The sequence below is a fragment of the Euphorbia lathyris genome, chromosome 1, assembly GCF_963576675.1.
Source record: "Euphorbia lathyris chromosome 1, ddEupLath1.1, whole genome shotgun sequence".
Classification (NCBI taxonomy): Eukaryota; Viridiplantae; Streptophyta; class Magnoliopsida; order Malpighiales; family Euphorbiaceae; genus Euphorbia; species Euphorbia lathyris.
In genome coordinates, this window is record NC_088910.1 from 96,793,493 (window position 1) to 96,806,927 (window position 13,435).

The following is a 13,435-nucleotide window of genomic DNA, read 5'->3' on the forward strand; positions in this document are numbered from 1 at the left end:
TTAATTAACTTATTGAATTTGTATTTAATTAAAAAATCCAGTTTGATTAATGGTATATAATAGACGATAATTTTTTTTTAAGTTTGTTTAAAACGATTCAATCTTAATTTTGAAAAGTTTTACATTGGTATATAAAAATTGGTTGGGGTCTATTCAACCGATCAATATAATATTCACCACTGCTTGTTATATGTGAAATGTGAGATGCGCCTCAATGAACTTTCTAAAAGCATCTCTAATGGTTGGAGGGTTGCACACCCTCCAACCATTCCACATCACCCATTTCTAACAACTCTCTCCCTCAAAACAATTTCTATAAAAAACTCATCTAGTGGTTAGTCACAATCAACAATATTCAATGGGTCTCATATGTTATATAATATTTTTTAATCCATTAATATATATTTATATCAATTAAATGAAAAATATTTATTATTAATCGTATTATTAATTGTATTCATCACGGTGAAATATTTGAATTTTTTTTATCTAACTCGTACAAAATACAGTATATTTTTTAATTTTTTTATAAAAAATTTAACATTTAATCATATATTTGTGATTTGTTACTAATGTGAGATAAAATGACGCACATGCGAAGTGTAGATAATAAAGAGACGCATAATCCAACTTGTCAATGTTATAGGTAAAATTGCTTCTAGATGTAAATATTAGGGGTATGTTTACACATTACTCCCTCCATTCCATTATATAGGTCATTCTAGCAAATTAGTTTTTTTCCCTAAATATAAGTCATTCTAGGATTTCAAGAACTTTTAGTTTAGTTTTTTGGTTCAAATATTAAATTTTTTGTATTGGTACATGTGTTTTTTAATATTCCAATGCTTATTTTCTAATAGTGACATAAGAGAGAATTTTTTTTAGTTAACCAATATATTTCTTAATTTGTGTGAAATACACTAGAATGACTTATATAATGGAATGGATGGAGTATCTTATAAAAAAATATATACTAATTTTTTCAGTATGTAACATGTATTTTCAAACTATAAATTATTATTTTGAAAGTAAACTACAAATTATTTAAAAGCCTGCAATTAATATATAGAAATTAAATTACACATTTATATAATGAAAAAACCATGGTTGTCAAAACCGGACCGGTCAAACAATCGGAAAAGACAAAGGGTCAAGGGTTTGAGGTTTAACCGGGATCCAACCGGGGTTCAACCGGTATTCAAAAATCATGTGCAAATTATATTTCTATTCATATGTAATCTTATAACATAGTATAATATCAACTATATTCACAAAAATTATACTAATTTAACATTTATTTAGTATCAAAACATGATATCAAATTAATAAATTTATAAATAAATATAAAAATTAAAGAAAATATATACTTTTAAAATTAATAGTGATTATTTTTTATTAATAAGTAACATGTAAATATGCTAATAGGATATGTATTTTATAATTCAACTTAAATTTAAATTTATTAGATTTTTAAAATTTATTTGTCTATATTTAAAATCTAAATACTAATTAAACAATATTAATATTGAGAAAATATAATAATTTTTAAATAATATTTATCTAAATAGAAAAAAATAATACTAAATCATATTTTAATTATTTAAGTTATAACAATATTATTTATTCTTAAATAGTTAATAATAGACATAAGTGAAATGCTAGTGTAGTGGTGAGTATTAGAGTCTATAGACCAAAGGTCCAAAGTTTGAATCCTACCTTTAACAAAATTTATATATTTTTTTTAAGTAAACATGTCTAAAAACAAACCGGACCAAATCGCTTAACCGGACTAAATATGCCACTCTAGTGGTTGCAAGTCTCTGGACAATTTCAAATTGGTCCTTATATACCACCACTAGAGTTGCTCTAACGAGCTTATGTTAGCGTTTTTGTATGAGAAGTCCACCCCTCGAAGTGCCTTGCTAAGCATTTATACGAAACTTTGAGCTTTTAAAAAGGTTTATTAGTTTTCGACGATTCAGATTTTGTTTTTTCACTTTCAATCCTTACGAAAGGATGTCTTTACTGATAATATATATATATATTTTTCCTTCCCATGAATTTGAGTCGTATTTAAACCTTAGATATTTTTTAGGAACACCAGAAAAGAAACTCACTCTTATTTGTTTAGATTAGTTCTCGATCTTCAATCTTATCTTTGTTTTCCATTTATTTGTTAAATTCGTTTCTTCTTTCTTCCTCTCTCTTAAGAACTTGTGCAATATTCGTATGTTCAGAGACATGTAAAAATTAGAAAAGAACAACCATCCAGGTGCTTCTAAAATCTTGCTTCAGAAACCAATGATGCATGTGCAGGGCCGTCTTAAATATTTTTGGGGCCTTATGCTAAATGAAAAAAAAAATTAGACCTTATTTATTAAAAAATTAATATTTTCATATAATAATAATGTTTCTATAAAATGAAACACCAAAATACTTTTAACTTGATTTTTAACATACTAAATATAATAAAAATAATTAAGTTAGATATTGTATAATAATAATAATAAAAATTGGGCCCCATAAGACTCTTAGAGCGTTAATTTTCTGGATACGTTAACATTCACTTAATTTTTCACATAATAATTAATAATAATAATTTATTTAGATTTTTATAATAATAAAAACTGGACCCTCTTAAATTTAAGACCTTGTGCGAAAGAACTCATTGTACACCCTTCTTCTACTCCCATGTGCATGTATTTGCAGAACACCTTAATATAGAAATGGGCAATTCAGTTGTTGATGTTGATAATCCAATTTTAGGTCTTAAGGGAGTGAGTCAAGATAGATTTGGGATCGAGGTATAATTGGCTCAAAGTTTGTAAAAAAAAAAAATATACCCACGAATGATTCATTGTTTTTCTTCAAGACTTAATGCATAAGAAATGGATCAAGGTCATACCCTTCATCGTAGGCCCAAATGTCCATTGAAATATGTTGTAAAGAAGCTTCACAGCATCATAACTACTTTAGATCTTCCTAGGATCAGTTTGGTCTATAAACTATAAGGGCCATATATGGTTTGAGGGTTTAGGATATATACATTCGAGCCAATCACTCGTGAGTTCTATGGAAGAGATAATTAGGCTATTGAAAAACTTATTGAGAAATCTAACTCTACCATTTACCTTAAAAGCTTCGGCAAACGGAGGTATAATCTGAGATCCGTTCGATCCCCAAGATTAACACAGAAAGCTTCCAAATTTGTATACTCAAAATTGAAAACAGTGGAATAACAAAGTAGTTTATTTGCTCAGAAAAGTTTGGAGAGAAGAGGAAAGAAAAACTATGTTTCACGAAGATAAAAAATGACCTTTTTATTTTCAGCCACAAATATAACCGATTTAGAGGCTATTAGAATGGAAGTTATAGAATATGGATCCCACGAACTTGGCAAACAATAGAATACTGGAAGAATTATAAAACTAGCACCTTTTAAGGGGTTAGTTTACATTTCTAACTCCTTTTTAAAAACTAACCAAAACTAACACATTTCAACAAGTAACTTCCAAGTTTACCCTCGTCTTCTTCCTTAACATAATTGTGTGTCTTTGTCTTTCCCCTCTCTCTTTTTCTCGTGCTCTCTCTCTTTAAATAACAGAACAATCTACAGAACGACTACGAATATTACAACAATCAATCCAACCCACAGTTCTTACAACAAAATTTCTACAATCATATAAGTTTTTCATTGGTTTTTAGTTTCATTGAAAAGATTTAAAGCTTAGTCCATTTATCGTTAAGATTTAGCAGGTTGTTTCTCTACAACCCAATGTATATTGTTTCTCTTCATTTTTCATGTTTTTACTGATCGTGCGATCCCCAAAAACAGTGGCATTATTATCTGAAAATACACTTTGGTTGGAATATCAGTTTCAGATATTTTTCCCCGACAGTGTCGATTTCCTGTCGATATCCGTCGATATTGTATTGGTCGATATCTATCGATAATGTATTTGTCGATATCCATCGATATTGTATTGGTCGATATCTATCGATATTGTATTTGTCGATATCCATCCGATATCTGAAATTTAACAAATATCGTCATATCTGTCGATATTGATCAGATATCGACAGAAATTGACAGATATCGATACTATCAGTGAAAAATGTCTGAAACTGATATTTCAACCAAAATGTATTTTCATACAACAATGCCACTGTTTTTGGGGTTCGCACGATCAGTAAAAACATGAAAAATGAAGAGAAACAATATACATTGGGTTGTAGAGAAACAACCTGCTAGATCTTAACGATGAATGGACTAAGCTTTAAATCTTTTCAATGAAACTAAAAACAAATGAAACACTTATATGCAGGGCCGGTCCTGACAATTTAGGGGCCCTAGGCAAAACAAGTAGTAAGAGCCCTTTTAATATAAAATTTACTAATTGATTTTGGGTTAAAGTGCAAAAATACCCCTAACGTTTTGGATCAGGAGCAATTTTACTCCTAATGTCTAAAATGGTACAATTTTACCATAACGTTGGAAGTCAAGAACAATTTTACTCCTAACATTGATAAATTAGGTTAATTTGATAAATATTTTATCAAACTGTTTCTCGATCATGAATCTTGTCATCCACACTTCACACATGCGTCATTTTATCAGTAACAATTCACAAACATATGTTGGGATGTAAAAATAAAAAAAAAATAAAAAAAAATATACTGTCTTTTGTACGAATTGGACAAAAAAATTCAAAAAATTCACCGAATTTTTAAATATTAATCTCCAGTTCTATTATTAAATTATAAAACACATGGAATCTTTTTTTAGAACGAATTGATATGCAATTGGTGTAAAATGAGAGACAAAAATATCTGTGTTTTATAATTATGTCTGAAATTGACCTAAATTATCAACGTTAGGGGTAAATTTGCTCTTGGCTACCAACGTTAGGGGTAAATTTGCACCATTTTAGACTTTAGAAATAAAATTGCTCCTCACCCAAAACGTTATGAGTAATTTTTCACCTTAACCCATTGATTTTAATTCATATCATTGTATAAATTAATTTTTAATTTTCAAATTTAATCAATGTAATAAAATGAAACTTTTTTCTAATTTTTAAATTTAATCAAATTAAAAATAGTTATTCTAAAATGAGGTAATAAAATGAAACTTGTCTTATTACTCTTGACTACCCATAACATTTATATATTAAAAATACATCAAAAAAAAAATCAAAAAAAAATCAAAAAAATAACAAAGATAAGAATCGAACCCATACCCTCTTTAATAGGAAGACAATGCATTACCATTATGCTAGATTGAATTTATCTATAATATTTAAAACATATACAATTTATTTATCATATAAGCAGGGCCGGCGCACCCCGGGCCTAGGCCCAGGGCCGGCCCTGCTTATATGATTGTAGAAATTTTGTTGTATGAACTGTGGGTTGGATTGATTGTTGTAGTATTCGTAGTCGTTCTGTAGATTGTTCTGTTATTTAGAGAGAGAGAGCACGAGAAAAAGAGAGAGGGGAAAGACAAAGACACACAATTATGTTTAGGAATAATAAGGGCAAAGGTGAAAGTTACTTGTTAAAATATGTTAGTTTTGGTTAGTTTTTTAAAAGGAGCTAGAAATGTAAACTACCCCTTAAAAGGTGCTAGTTTTGTAATTCTCCCTTGAATTCTTTTAAATTTATGTAAAAATGCGTGCATATTATTATGTGTTAATTAGCGTTTAGGTTGAAGTTGTCCATTGCTAGTTTGAGCCTTTAACATGCCATGTTTTCAGTTTAAAGGACATAATAAACGAAAATAAGAATCACCAAATACACGGTACCCGAAAAAGAAAGAGAAAAACAAATATAAATTATACATCTGAATATTCTCGGGTCTTATTTCACGCCTCATATTCCTATAGAACCATTTGGTAATGGAAATTAATCTTGCAAATAATAAAAAATACATTAGAACAATAAAAATGAATTAAAATACAAATTTACAAAATTCTCCATTCAGGTGTGCGTATACACACTCCCATCATGCCTCAGGGGTGTCATGAGTCTTAAGGCTGTCACGAAGAGACTCTAGGTGGTAGCAACTATCTTTGGGCGATCACGAATGAAGTCTAGTCGGTAGCACTGCCTTTGGTTATTCAAGAATGAGGTCCGGGCGGTAACGCCAGCCCTCCTAAAATAAGAAATTGCGCTGCCTTTGGTTAGTCAAGGATGAGGCCTGGGCAGTACTCGCTCATAAAATAAGAAATTGCAATTCTTTATTTGGGAGTGTATATGCGCTCCCAGCTTCTGAAAATTGAGTCTGAATATTGCAACTAAAGCTTCTAAAAACAAAGGAACTACAAAAGAGCACAAATGGAAAAGCTGCTCGAACATCTATCCTTCATTTTTCCGATGATAATGTACTAGTCACTCAATCAACAAAGTAACTTGTGACTTCTCCTAAACATGTAGTTTTAGTGATTTTGGGAATTCTATAGATTTTCCATCATTTCATAAGTTGATTTGTTATTTCTGAGAAGAAACTCTTGGACAAAATATACATTGAATTTCTTATTTCTCAACACAACTATCATTACGAAAATGCGCCCTTTCAGATTTCTACACTTTAGCTATTTTCCAGCTCACATAATTCCGGAATTTTCAAATGGATGCTCTTTGTGGGTTGGGGAGACTACTTAGTCTTAATTCTGGACTGACTCTTGGATCAGGCCTACACTTGCCCAGAAAATTAACATGGATGCTCATCTTCAGCGGACTGAATTTTCGTGTATATCCAAATACCTTGTTGAAGAGGCTCGGTCGAATCTACCGATTATGCCCGAGGAGGTTCTGCAGCGAATTCTCACTGTACCCTTTTTATACCGAGTTCGAATAGTCCCATTGGGATCGGGTATACCCTTGAAACATGTACCCTTTAACATCCGTAATAGCTAGCTAGATCACCCTTTTATCTATCTGGATGGCATCAATTAGCTCAAGGGCTAAGAAATTGACATCACCATAAACAGGATGAATAATTAAGATTTTGTTTGGTTCAAAGGAATCAAGGAAGACACATATGTATCCCGGGTGGATGCATAATTCGTCCAAAATGTATCTCAACATACACACATTTTCAAGCACAAGTGAAGAGGGATATGAACATGATCACTATATCAGATGGATCATCCAACATTGAGGAAGTGAGTTACTGATACTGCCAAGAAGATTCAATATATAATGATATGGAACAAGCACAATGCTATGTATTATGTATATTAATTACTGCTTACATAGATTTTTAAACTGATGATGCTTCAGAACAATCAGGACAGGAGAAGCGACCCCGAGCTTGACATTGTCTGCATCTCAACGTCTTCGCTTTTGGGTTGCCGCCTAAGGATTGATACAAGTCTTCCATCATGTTAAATGGTCCGCCTTCGCTCACCAATCCATTTCCCTTACACTTTGAGCATGCTACCATCCTTAGATCACCACATCTCTTGCACATCCCCAAAGAGCTGCAGATGTCAACAAATTCAAACCACATAACCAACATTCAAGTCTCATCATAGCAGCTTTCCACAAGCATGATTCATTGTATAAAATGGTTACAATTAAGCATCTAATGACAACCAATGATGAAATCTTTACAAATTTCAACCAAGCATCTAATTTCAATTCTTTTGAGGAAATAAAAGGCATATTAGTTCTTGTGCAACGGAAAAAACGGATACAATTGTCATGGCTACAGAGCATTTACATGAAGGCATATATCACATTCAATTGAAAAGAAGAGAAATTCTGCATTATACAAGTCAATAACAGAAAGAATCATCTTATGCAAGTAATCACCAAATAAGAATGCTTTTGTTGCTGATTAACATTTTCATCGACGGATCTACATACAAATACATCAAAATCTTGATTTTGACACAAACTTCTACTTTGAAAAAACAAATCAAAACATGGACACCATTGTCTATAGCTAGTCCAGTAAAATTGGCTGCGGATTATATATAATTGAGCCGGATTTAAACAGAACCGCAAATAAAACCTTTGGAATTGAAATTCTATTAACGAACATGCTTGAGAGATTTGGTTCTCCATGGAAGAGAGTCCATTTTAACATAATTACTATCGACTATTGCAAATTCATCAATTCATATATAGTTATAGATTAAACTGGGAAACATGAAATACACGAAAATGGGCAGAATTTGGAATAACCAAGCACCAATTTTGATTTCCTTCATCATAAAAGCACAATTTACCAAACTACACAACCTGTTGCTTAAGTTGGAGAAAATGCTTACAATTAAAAGAGAAGCCCTAACGATGAATCCAAACTGAAATCATTATAGTAGCAGAAACAGGAATGAGGAGAAAGATAGTTAATTTTGAGTACCTTCTCTGAGAAGTAGAGATGAGAGAATCAATTTTGGGGGCAGCAATGGCGCAAGTAAGAAGCAAAGCCCCAACTCCCAGACCAGCTACTTCACTTGCCGTTATGTTATTCATGCTGGATACTCCTGCTCCTGCCAACAATCCTTCATCGCTCTTCATATGCCCAGTAGTTCTAGTCTTATCCTTTATTAACTTTTCTTCTTATTATATAATTGACAAAAAATTATCAACTGGCCTATTAGCTCAGCTGGTTAGAGCGTCGTGCTAATAACGCGAAGGTCGCAGGTTCGAGACCTGCATGGGCCATATTTTGCTTTTTTTCCTTCTTTTTGTTGCGAAGATGTACAAATATTGGGTTATTGTTAGAGTTCTTATTCTTAATTTTTGGGCTATTGAACTTTTGGGGAAATTACACAGAAAACCTTTATTAAAAGTAATTATTTTGCTTTTTTTCCTTCTTTTTGTTGCGAAGATGTACAAATATTGGGTTATTGTTGGAGTTCTTATTCTTAATTTTTGGGCTATTGAACTTTTGGGGAAATTACACAGAAAAGCCTTTATTAAAAGTAATTTACAGTTATAGCAAATCATATTTTGCATTTTGTCAATTAAGAAGTTATCAATAAATGATTGGTTAAAAATGGTTAGAGAATGTTAAAAGATGATAGAAATTCAAAAATATTTGACAGTTTTAAAATAAAAAATGATATATCTGATATAATACTAATAAAATTATTAATTTGATTAAATTATAAATATTTTTATCATTTCTGATCTTTATATAAAAGACCCCTTTTAATTTTTAAGATATTGAATATATATTTTATGGTTAAATATTGGGTTATTGTTGGAGTTCTTATTCTTAATTTTTGGGCTATTGAACTTTTGGGGAAATTACACAGAAAAGCCTTTATTAAAAGTAATTTACAGTTATAGCAAATCATATTTTACATTTTGTCAATTAAGAAGTTATCAATAAATGATTGGTTAAATTACACAGAAAACCTTTATTAAAAGTAATTATTTTGCTTTTTTTCCTTCTTTTTGTTGCGAAGATGTACAAATATTGGGTTATTGTTGGAGTTCTTATTCTTAATTTTTGGGCTATTGAACTTTTGGGGAAATTACACAGAAAAGCCTTTATTAAAAGTAATTTACAGTTATAGCAAATCATATTTTGCATTTTGTCAATTAAGAAGTTATCAATAAATGATTGGTTAAAAATGGTTAGAGAATGTTAAAAGATGATAGAAATTCAAAAATATTTGACAGTTTTAAAATAAAAAATGATATATCTGATATAATACTAATAAAATTATTAATTTGATTAAATTATAAATATTTTTATCATTTCTGATCTTTATATAAAAGACCCCTTTTAATTTTTAAGATATTGAATATATATTTTATGGTTAAATATTGGGTTATTGTTGGAGTTCTTATTCTTAATTTTTGGGCTATTGAACTTTTGGGGAAATTACACAGAAAAGCCTTTATTAAAAGTAATTTACAGTTATAGCAAATCATATTTTGCATTTTGTCAATTAAGAAGTTATCAATAAATGATTGGTTAAAAATGGTTAGAGAATGTTAAAAGATGATAGAAATTCAAAAATATTTGACAGTTTTAAAATAAAAAATGATATATCTGATATAATACTAATAAAATTATTAATTTGATTAAATTATAAATATTTTTATCATTTCTGATCTTTATGTAAAAGACCCCTTTTAATTTTTAAGATATTGAATATATATTTTATGGTTAAAATTTATAAATTAATTAAATTGATGTTTTATGGCAATACCATTATTTCTGCATGTTGATGTTTTTGTCTTAAATTGCAAGTAATAAGTAGTTCGAGTAGTTTTATAAAACCTTAAATACTCAAACCAATTTGGATTAGTTCTATCTATAGAGCCTCATTTACTAGCTAACAATATAAAGTAAATGAACATGTATATTTTAAATATAAACTTTGATTAAGTTATGAATTTTGCAACCTTATAATCTAGAAAAATATTATAAGCCAAAACATAATATACAAGTTACAATCATTGTAAAGATCTTCAAATTATACCAATAATTAATATTACCATTTCGCCACAAAAACATATGATTAATTTATATTTCCACATAACCAAATATTCTTAGGGAATATAAGTAATCACAATAGTAATTACTTGAAACTATTACCTTTTTTATTTCACTAAATAGAATCATACAAAATATATAACATGATAATTTAAATTGACACTCCTACATGTTGGTGTAATTGGTAGTATGATTAAGCAAGGGATCATCAAGATTCCACAATCCACCCCAAAGTAGAATATCATCCATCAGAAAATCTGCCCAATATCCAACATCTTGATTCATAACAGGCAAGCATTGATCATCATCTATGGTGGGATACATAGATACCATATCTTTCTCCTGCTTTCCTTCTGCCTGATTATCAGGTACATTTTCATCACACAATATTGGCTGATGATGATCTTCCTGATTAAGAAATTGAGACTTAATGAGTGTCCCTTTTTTCTTGGATGATTTATTCTCCTTCTTCTTGAAATGAGTTCTCCAATAGTTCTTTATTTCATTATCTGTTCTTCCAGGCAAATACCTTGCTATAGTTGACCACCTTCACATATATATATCAAAATTATTAGAATTTAAGTCATAAATTTGAATGAAATAAGGAAGATATATGTATAGAGAGAAAGAGAGTTACTTGTTGCCCCAAAGAGCATGGAGTTCAATGATGATGCCTTCCTCTTGTGGTGTTAAATGGCCTCTTTTAAGGCCAGGTCTCAAGTAATTCACCCATCTCAGTCTACAACTCTTCCCACTCCTATTCAAACCTGCACCTCTAGCAACAGAGCTCCATCTTCCCTCACCATGGAGTTTAACATATTGAGAAAGTAAGTTATCTTCTTGAGGAGTCCAAGGACCTTTCCTCCAAACTTGCTCACCTCTTCCCCAACTCATCATTCCTTAATTAGCTTATTATTAATTTAAGTTTGTCTCCAAATCTTATGACAAAATCTAAGTATGGGGGTATTCCTTTATATACCCTCCTCAATCACCCTCTAAAGACATGATGATCTCACTAGTTTGTAGTGCTTCTCGTATCATCAGTTTCCTTGATATGGAAATCATCCTTTCTTCCTTCCACCCTATCAATTCACTCCATCTGGTTCTCTCACTCACTACCTTTTTCTTTATCCAATTATCATTCAACATTTGTTTCTATCCTTGCTCATTCCACTTTTCATATCTCAATCTTACCCGGTTGTCTGAATGTGGTCAAGATGAGCTTCTCTATAGATTTTGATGATACTCTCATAATATGAATGGCCATTATGTAAAAAATGTCATAGTTCTTACATGATTTAGTGCCATATGTTGCCTTTTGTTTATTTATGTTGATATTCAAATCACCTTCTGTGAGTTCTGGTGCAGTAATTGATCTCATATTAATTTTCTTATATATACATAGAAATTATTTTTAAAAAAATTTAGATTGAATATATCACAGCTTCTTGAATTTGATCTAACGAAGTCTTTAGATCAAAGACTTCTTAAACTTTAAATATGTATCACTAATATGACATGATACTAAGTGCAGGGGTATAGACCGTACCCCGGCCTTTGGAACCCTACCGGTGGTTATTCCGGCCTCTGTCTCCAGCAGAACCCCTATGGTATAGGGATGCAAGATGGACCCTCAAATTTATTTGTTAAGAAAACGTAAAATGGGATTTGAAAAAAAAAAAAAAAAAAAATTGAGCCGGAAAAGTTTAGTTAAATTTTATACGGTGTATAAAATTGGTCTCAGGGGACAAATTCCGTATTCGCAATGAACTACGTAAAATATAGTAAGAGGGAGATTTGGGCAATTGAAGTAGGAATAATTTACTTTAAGTTTATGAGATCAAGATTCTAAGTTCAGATCATAAGACATTTTCAGAATTAAGTCTTAAATCTTAGATTGTTTGTTACAACTTTGGTTTAATATTATGTAAATATTATCGGCTTTGGTCCAATTACGGTTTTAAAACATGTCTGTATGTATTGGATTCACAATTTACTAATAAGCATCAATCACTCTCTTTCCATTCCTGATGTGGAATTCAATTCATTCCTGTCCCATCGTCATCTCTTAGGACTGCTCCTCACTCAGACCTTCTATCTCGACGTCACCACTCCGGACCGGTCGTTACATTGTTATAGCTAGAACTTTAGGTTGCAGATTATCGATTTTTGTGTATAAATTATCTGTGATCATGCAGCATAAAAATAATGGGTAGTGGGTAGTTGAATGTCCCTGGAAAAGGGCTTCTAATCCAGTGAAAACACAACAAGTGTTGTGACAAAGGATTCTTAAATGCATGCTTTAGATATTGTTTAATCTTAATTGTGTAATATTTAATGAATTGAAGCTTCTAGCATTAGAATAGAAATTAAGTAATTGTGAGTGTTTGAATTGGTACGTGATTAAGATGGAGTTTGATGAGTCATATGTGACCTTTCGGAATGAATGTATGTCGGATATTTGGAATGTTAGGGATTTTTATATTGTTGAAATGCCTATTTATAGGTAATGATGTATTACCATAAACTAATACATTAACATATATAAAGGTACAAAGAGAAAGGACTTCAAGATCTTATTAAAGTTAATTAGAAGATCACATTTCATTCATATATGATGACCCGCGAAGCCAAATCGGGCCGAATTCATTACACGGGCCCAGTCCATACTTAGACCCATGGTCTAGGATCGGATGGGACCCGAATAAAGCCCGAATAGAGGAAGCGGGTGAAGTAAGTAAACTGCCCCGAATTCCTAAATGGAGCATCAAAACTCCCACTCAGAACAAACGATACCACGTTTGTTGCCACGAAAGCCACGAAAGGGACATGGCCTAAAAAGGAGTAACCGCCCTCGGAACGTGGCCTGGAAGGAGTAACCGCCCTCGGCGGTTACTTAAGAACACTTATAAAAAGCCATAAGGCCAAAGGGGAGAGGTACGTTCACATTTTTCCCCGTAATGCTATTAT

At 31.1% G+C, this 13,435-nt stretch overlaps 2 protein-coding genes and 1 non-coding gene across 4 annotated transcripts; 1 reads left to right on the forward strand and 2 right to left on the reverse strand.

Annotated features, from left to right (window-relative positions):
* Positions 1-5,807: 5,807 nt before the first annotated feature.
* On the reverse strand, positions 5,808-8,528 carry LOC136208097 (uncharacterized). Of its 2 annotated transcripts, XM_065998937.1 has the most exons (3): positions 8,372-8,528; positions 7,257-7,484; positions 5,808-6,154 (listed from the first exon to the last, which is right to left on the reverse strand). In XM_065998937.1, the coding sequence occupies exons 1-2, from the start codon at positions 8,482-8,484 to the stop codon at positions 7,265-7,267; spliced, it is 333 nt and encodes a 110-aa protein (XP_065855009.1). In that variant the 5' UTR covers positions 8,485-8,528; the 3' UTR covers positions 5,808-6,154; positions 7,257-7,264. The 2 variants fall into 2 exon arrangements, with proteins under 2 accessions (XP_065855009.1, XP_065855006.1); XM_065998934.1 differs by lacking the exon at positions 5,808-6,154 and having other exon boundaries at positions 7,111-7,484.
* Positions 8,529-8,602: 74 nt separating this feature from the next.
* TRNAI-AAU (transfer RNA isoleucine (anticodon AAU)) lies at positions 8,603-8,676 on the forward strand. Its single transcript has one exon. It is a non-coding gene; the product is annotated as a tRNA-Ile (tRNA).
* A 1,954-nt stretch (positions 8,677-10,630) lies between these two features.
* On the reverse strand, positions 10,631-11,362 carry LOC136218751 (transcription factor MYB48-like). Its single transcript, XM_066005839.1, has 2 exons — positions 11,103-11,362; positions 10,631-10,949 (listed from the first exon to the last, which is right to left on the reverse strand). Exons 1-2 carry the CDS (start codon positions 11,360-11,362, stop codon positions 10,631-10,633), a joined length of 579 nt encoding a protein of 192 aa, XP_065861911.1.
* Positions 11,363-13,435: the final 2,073 nt, after the last annotated feature.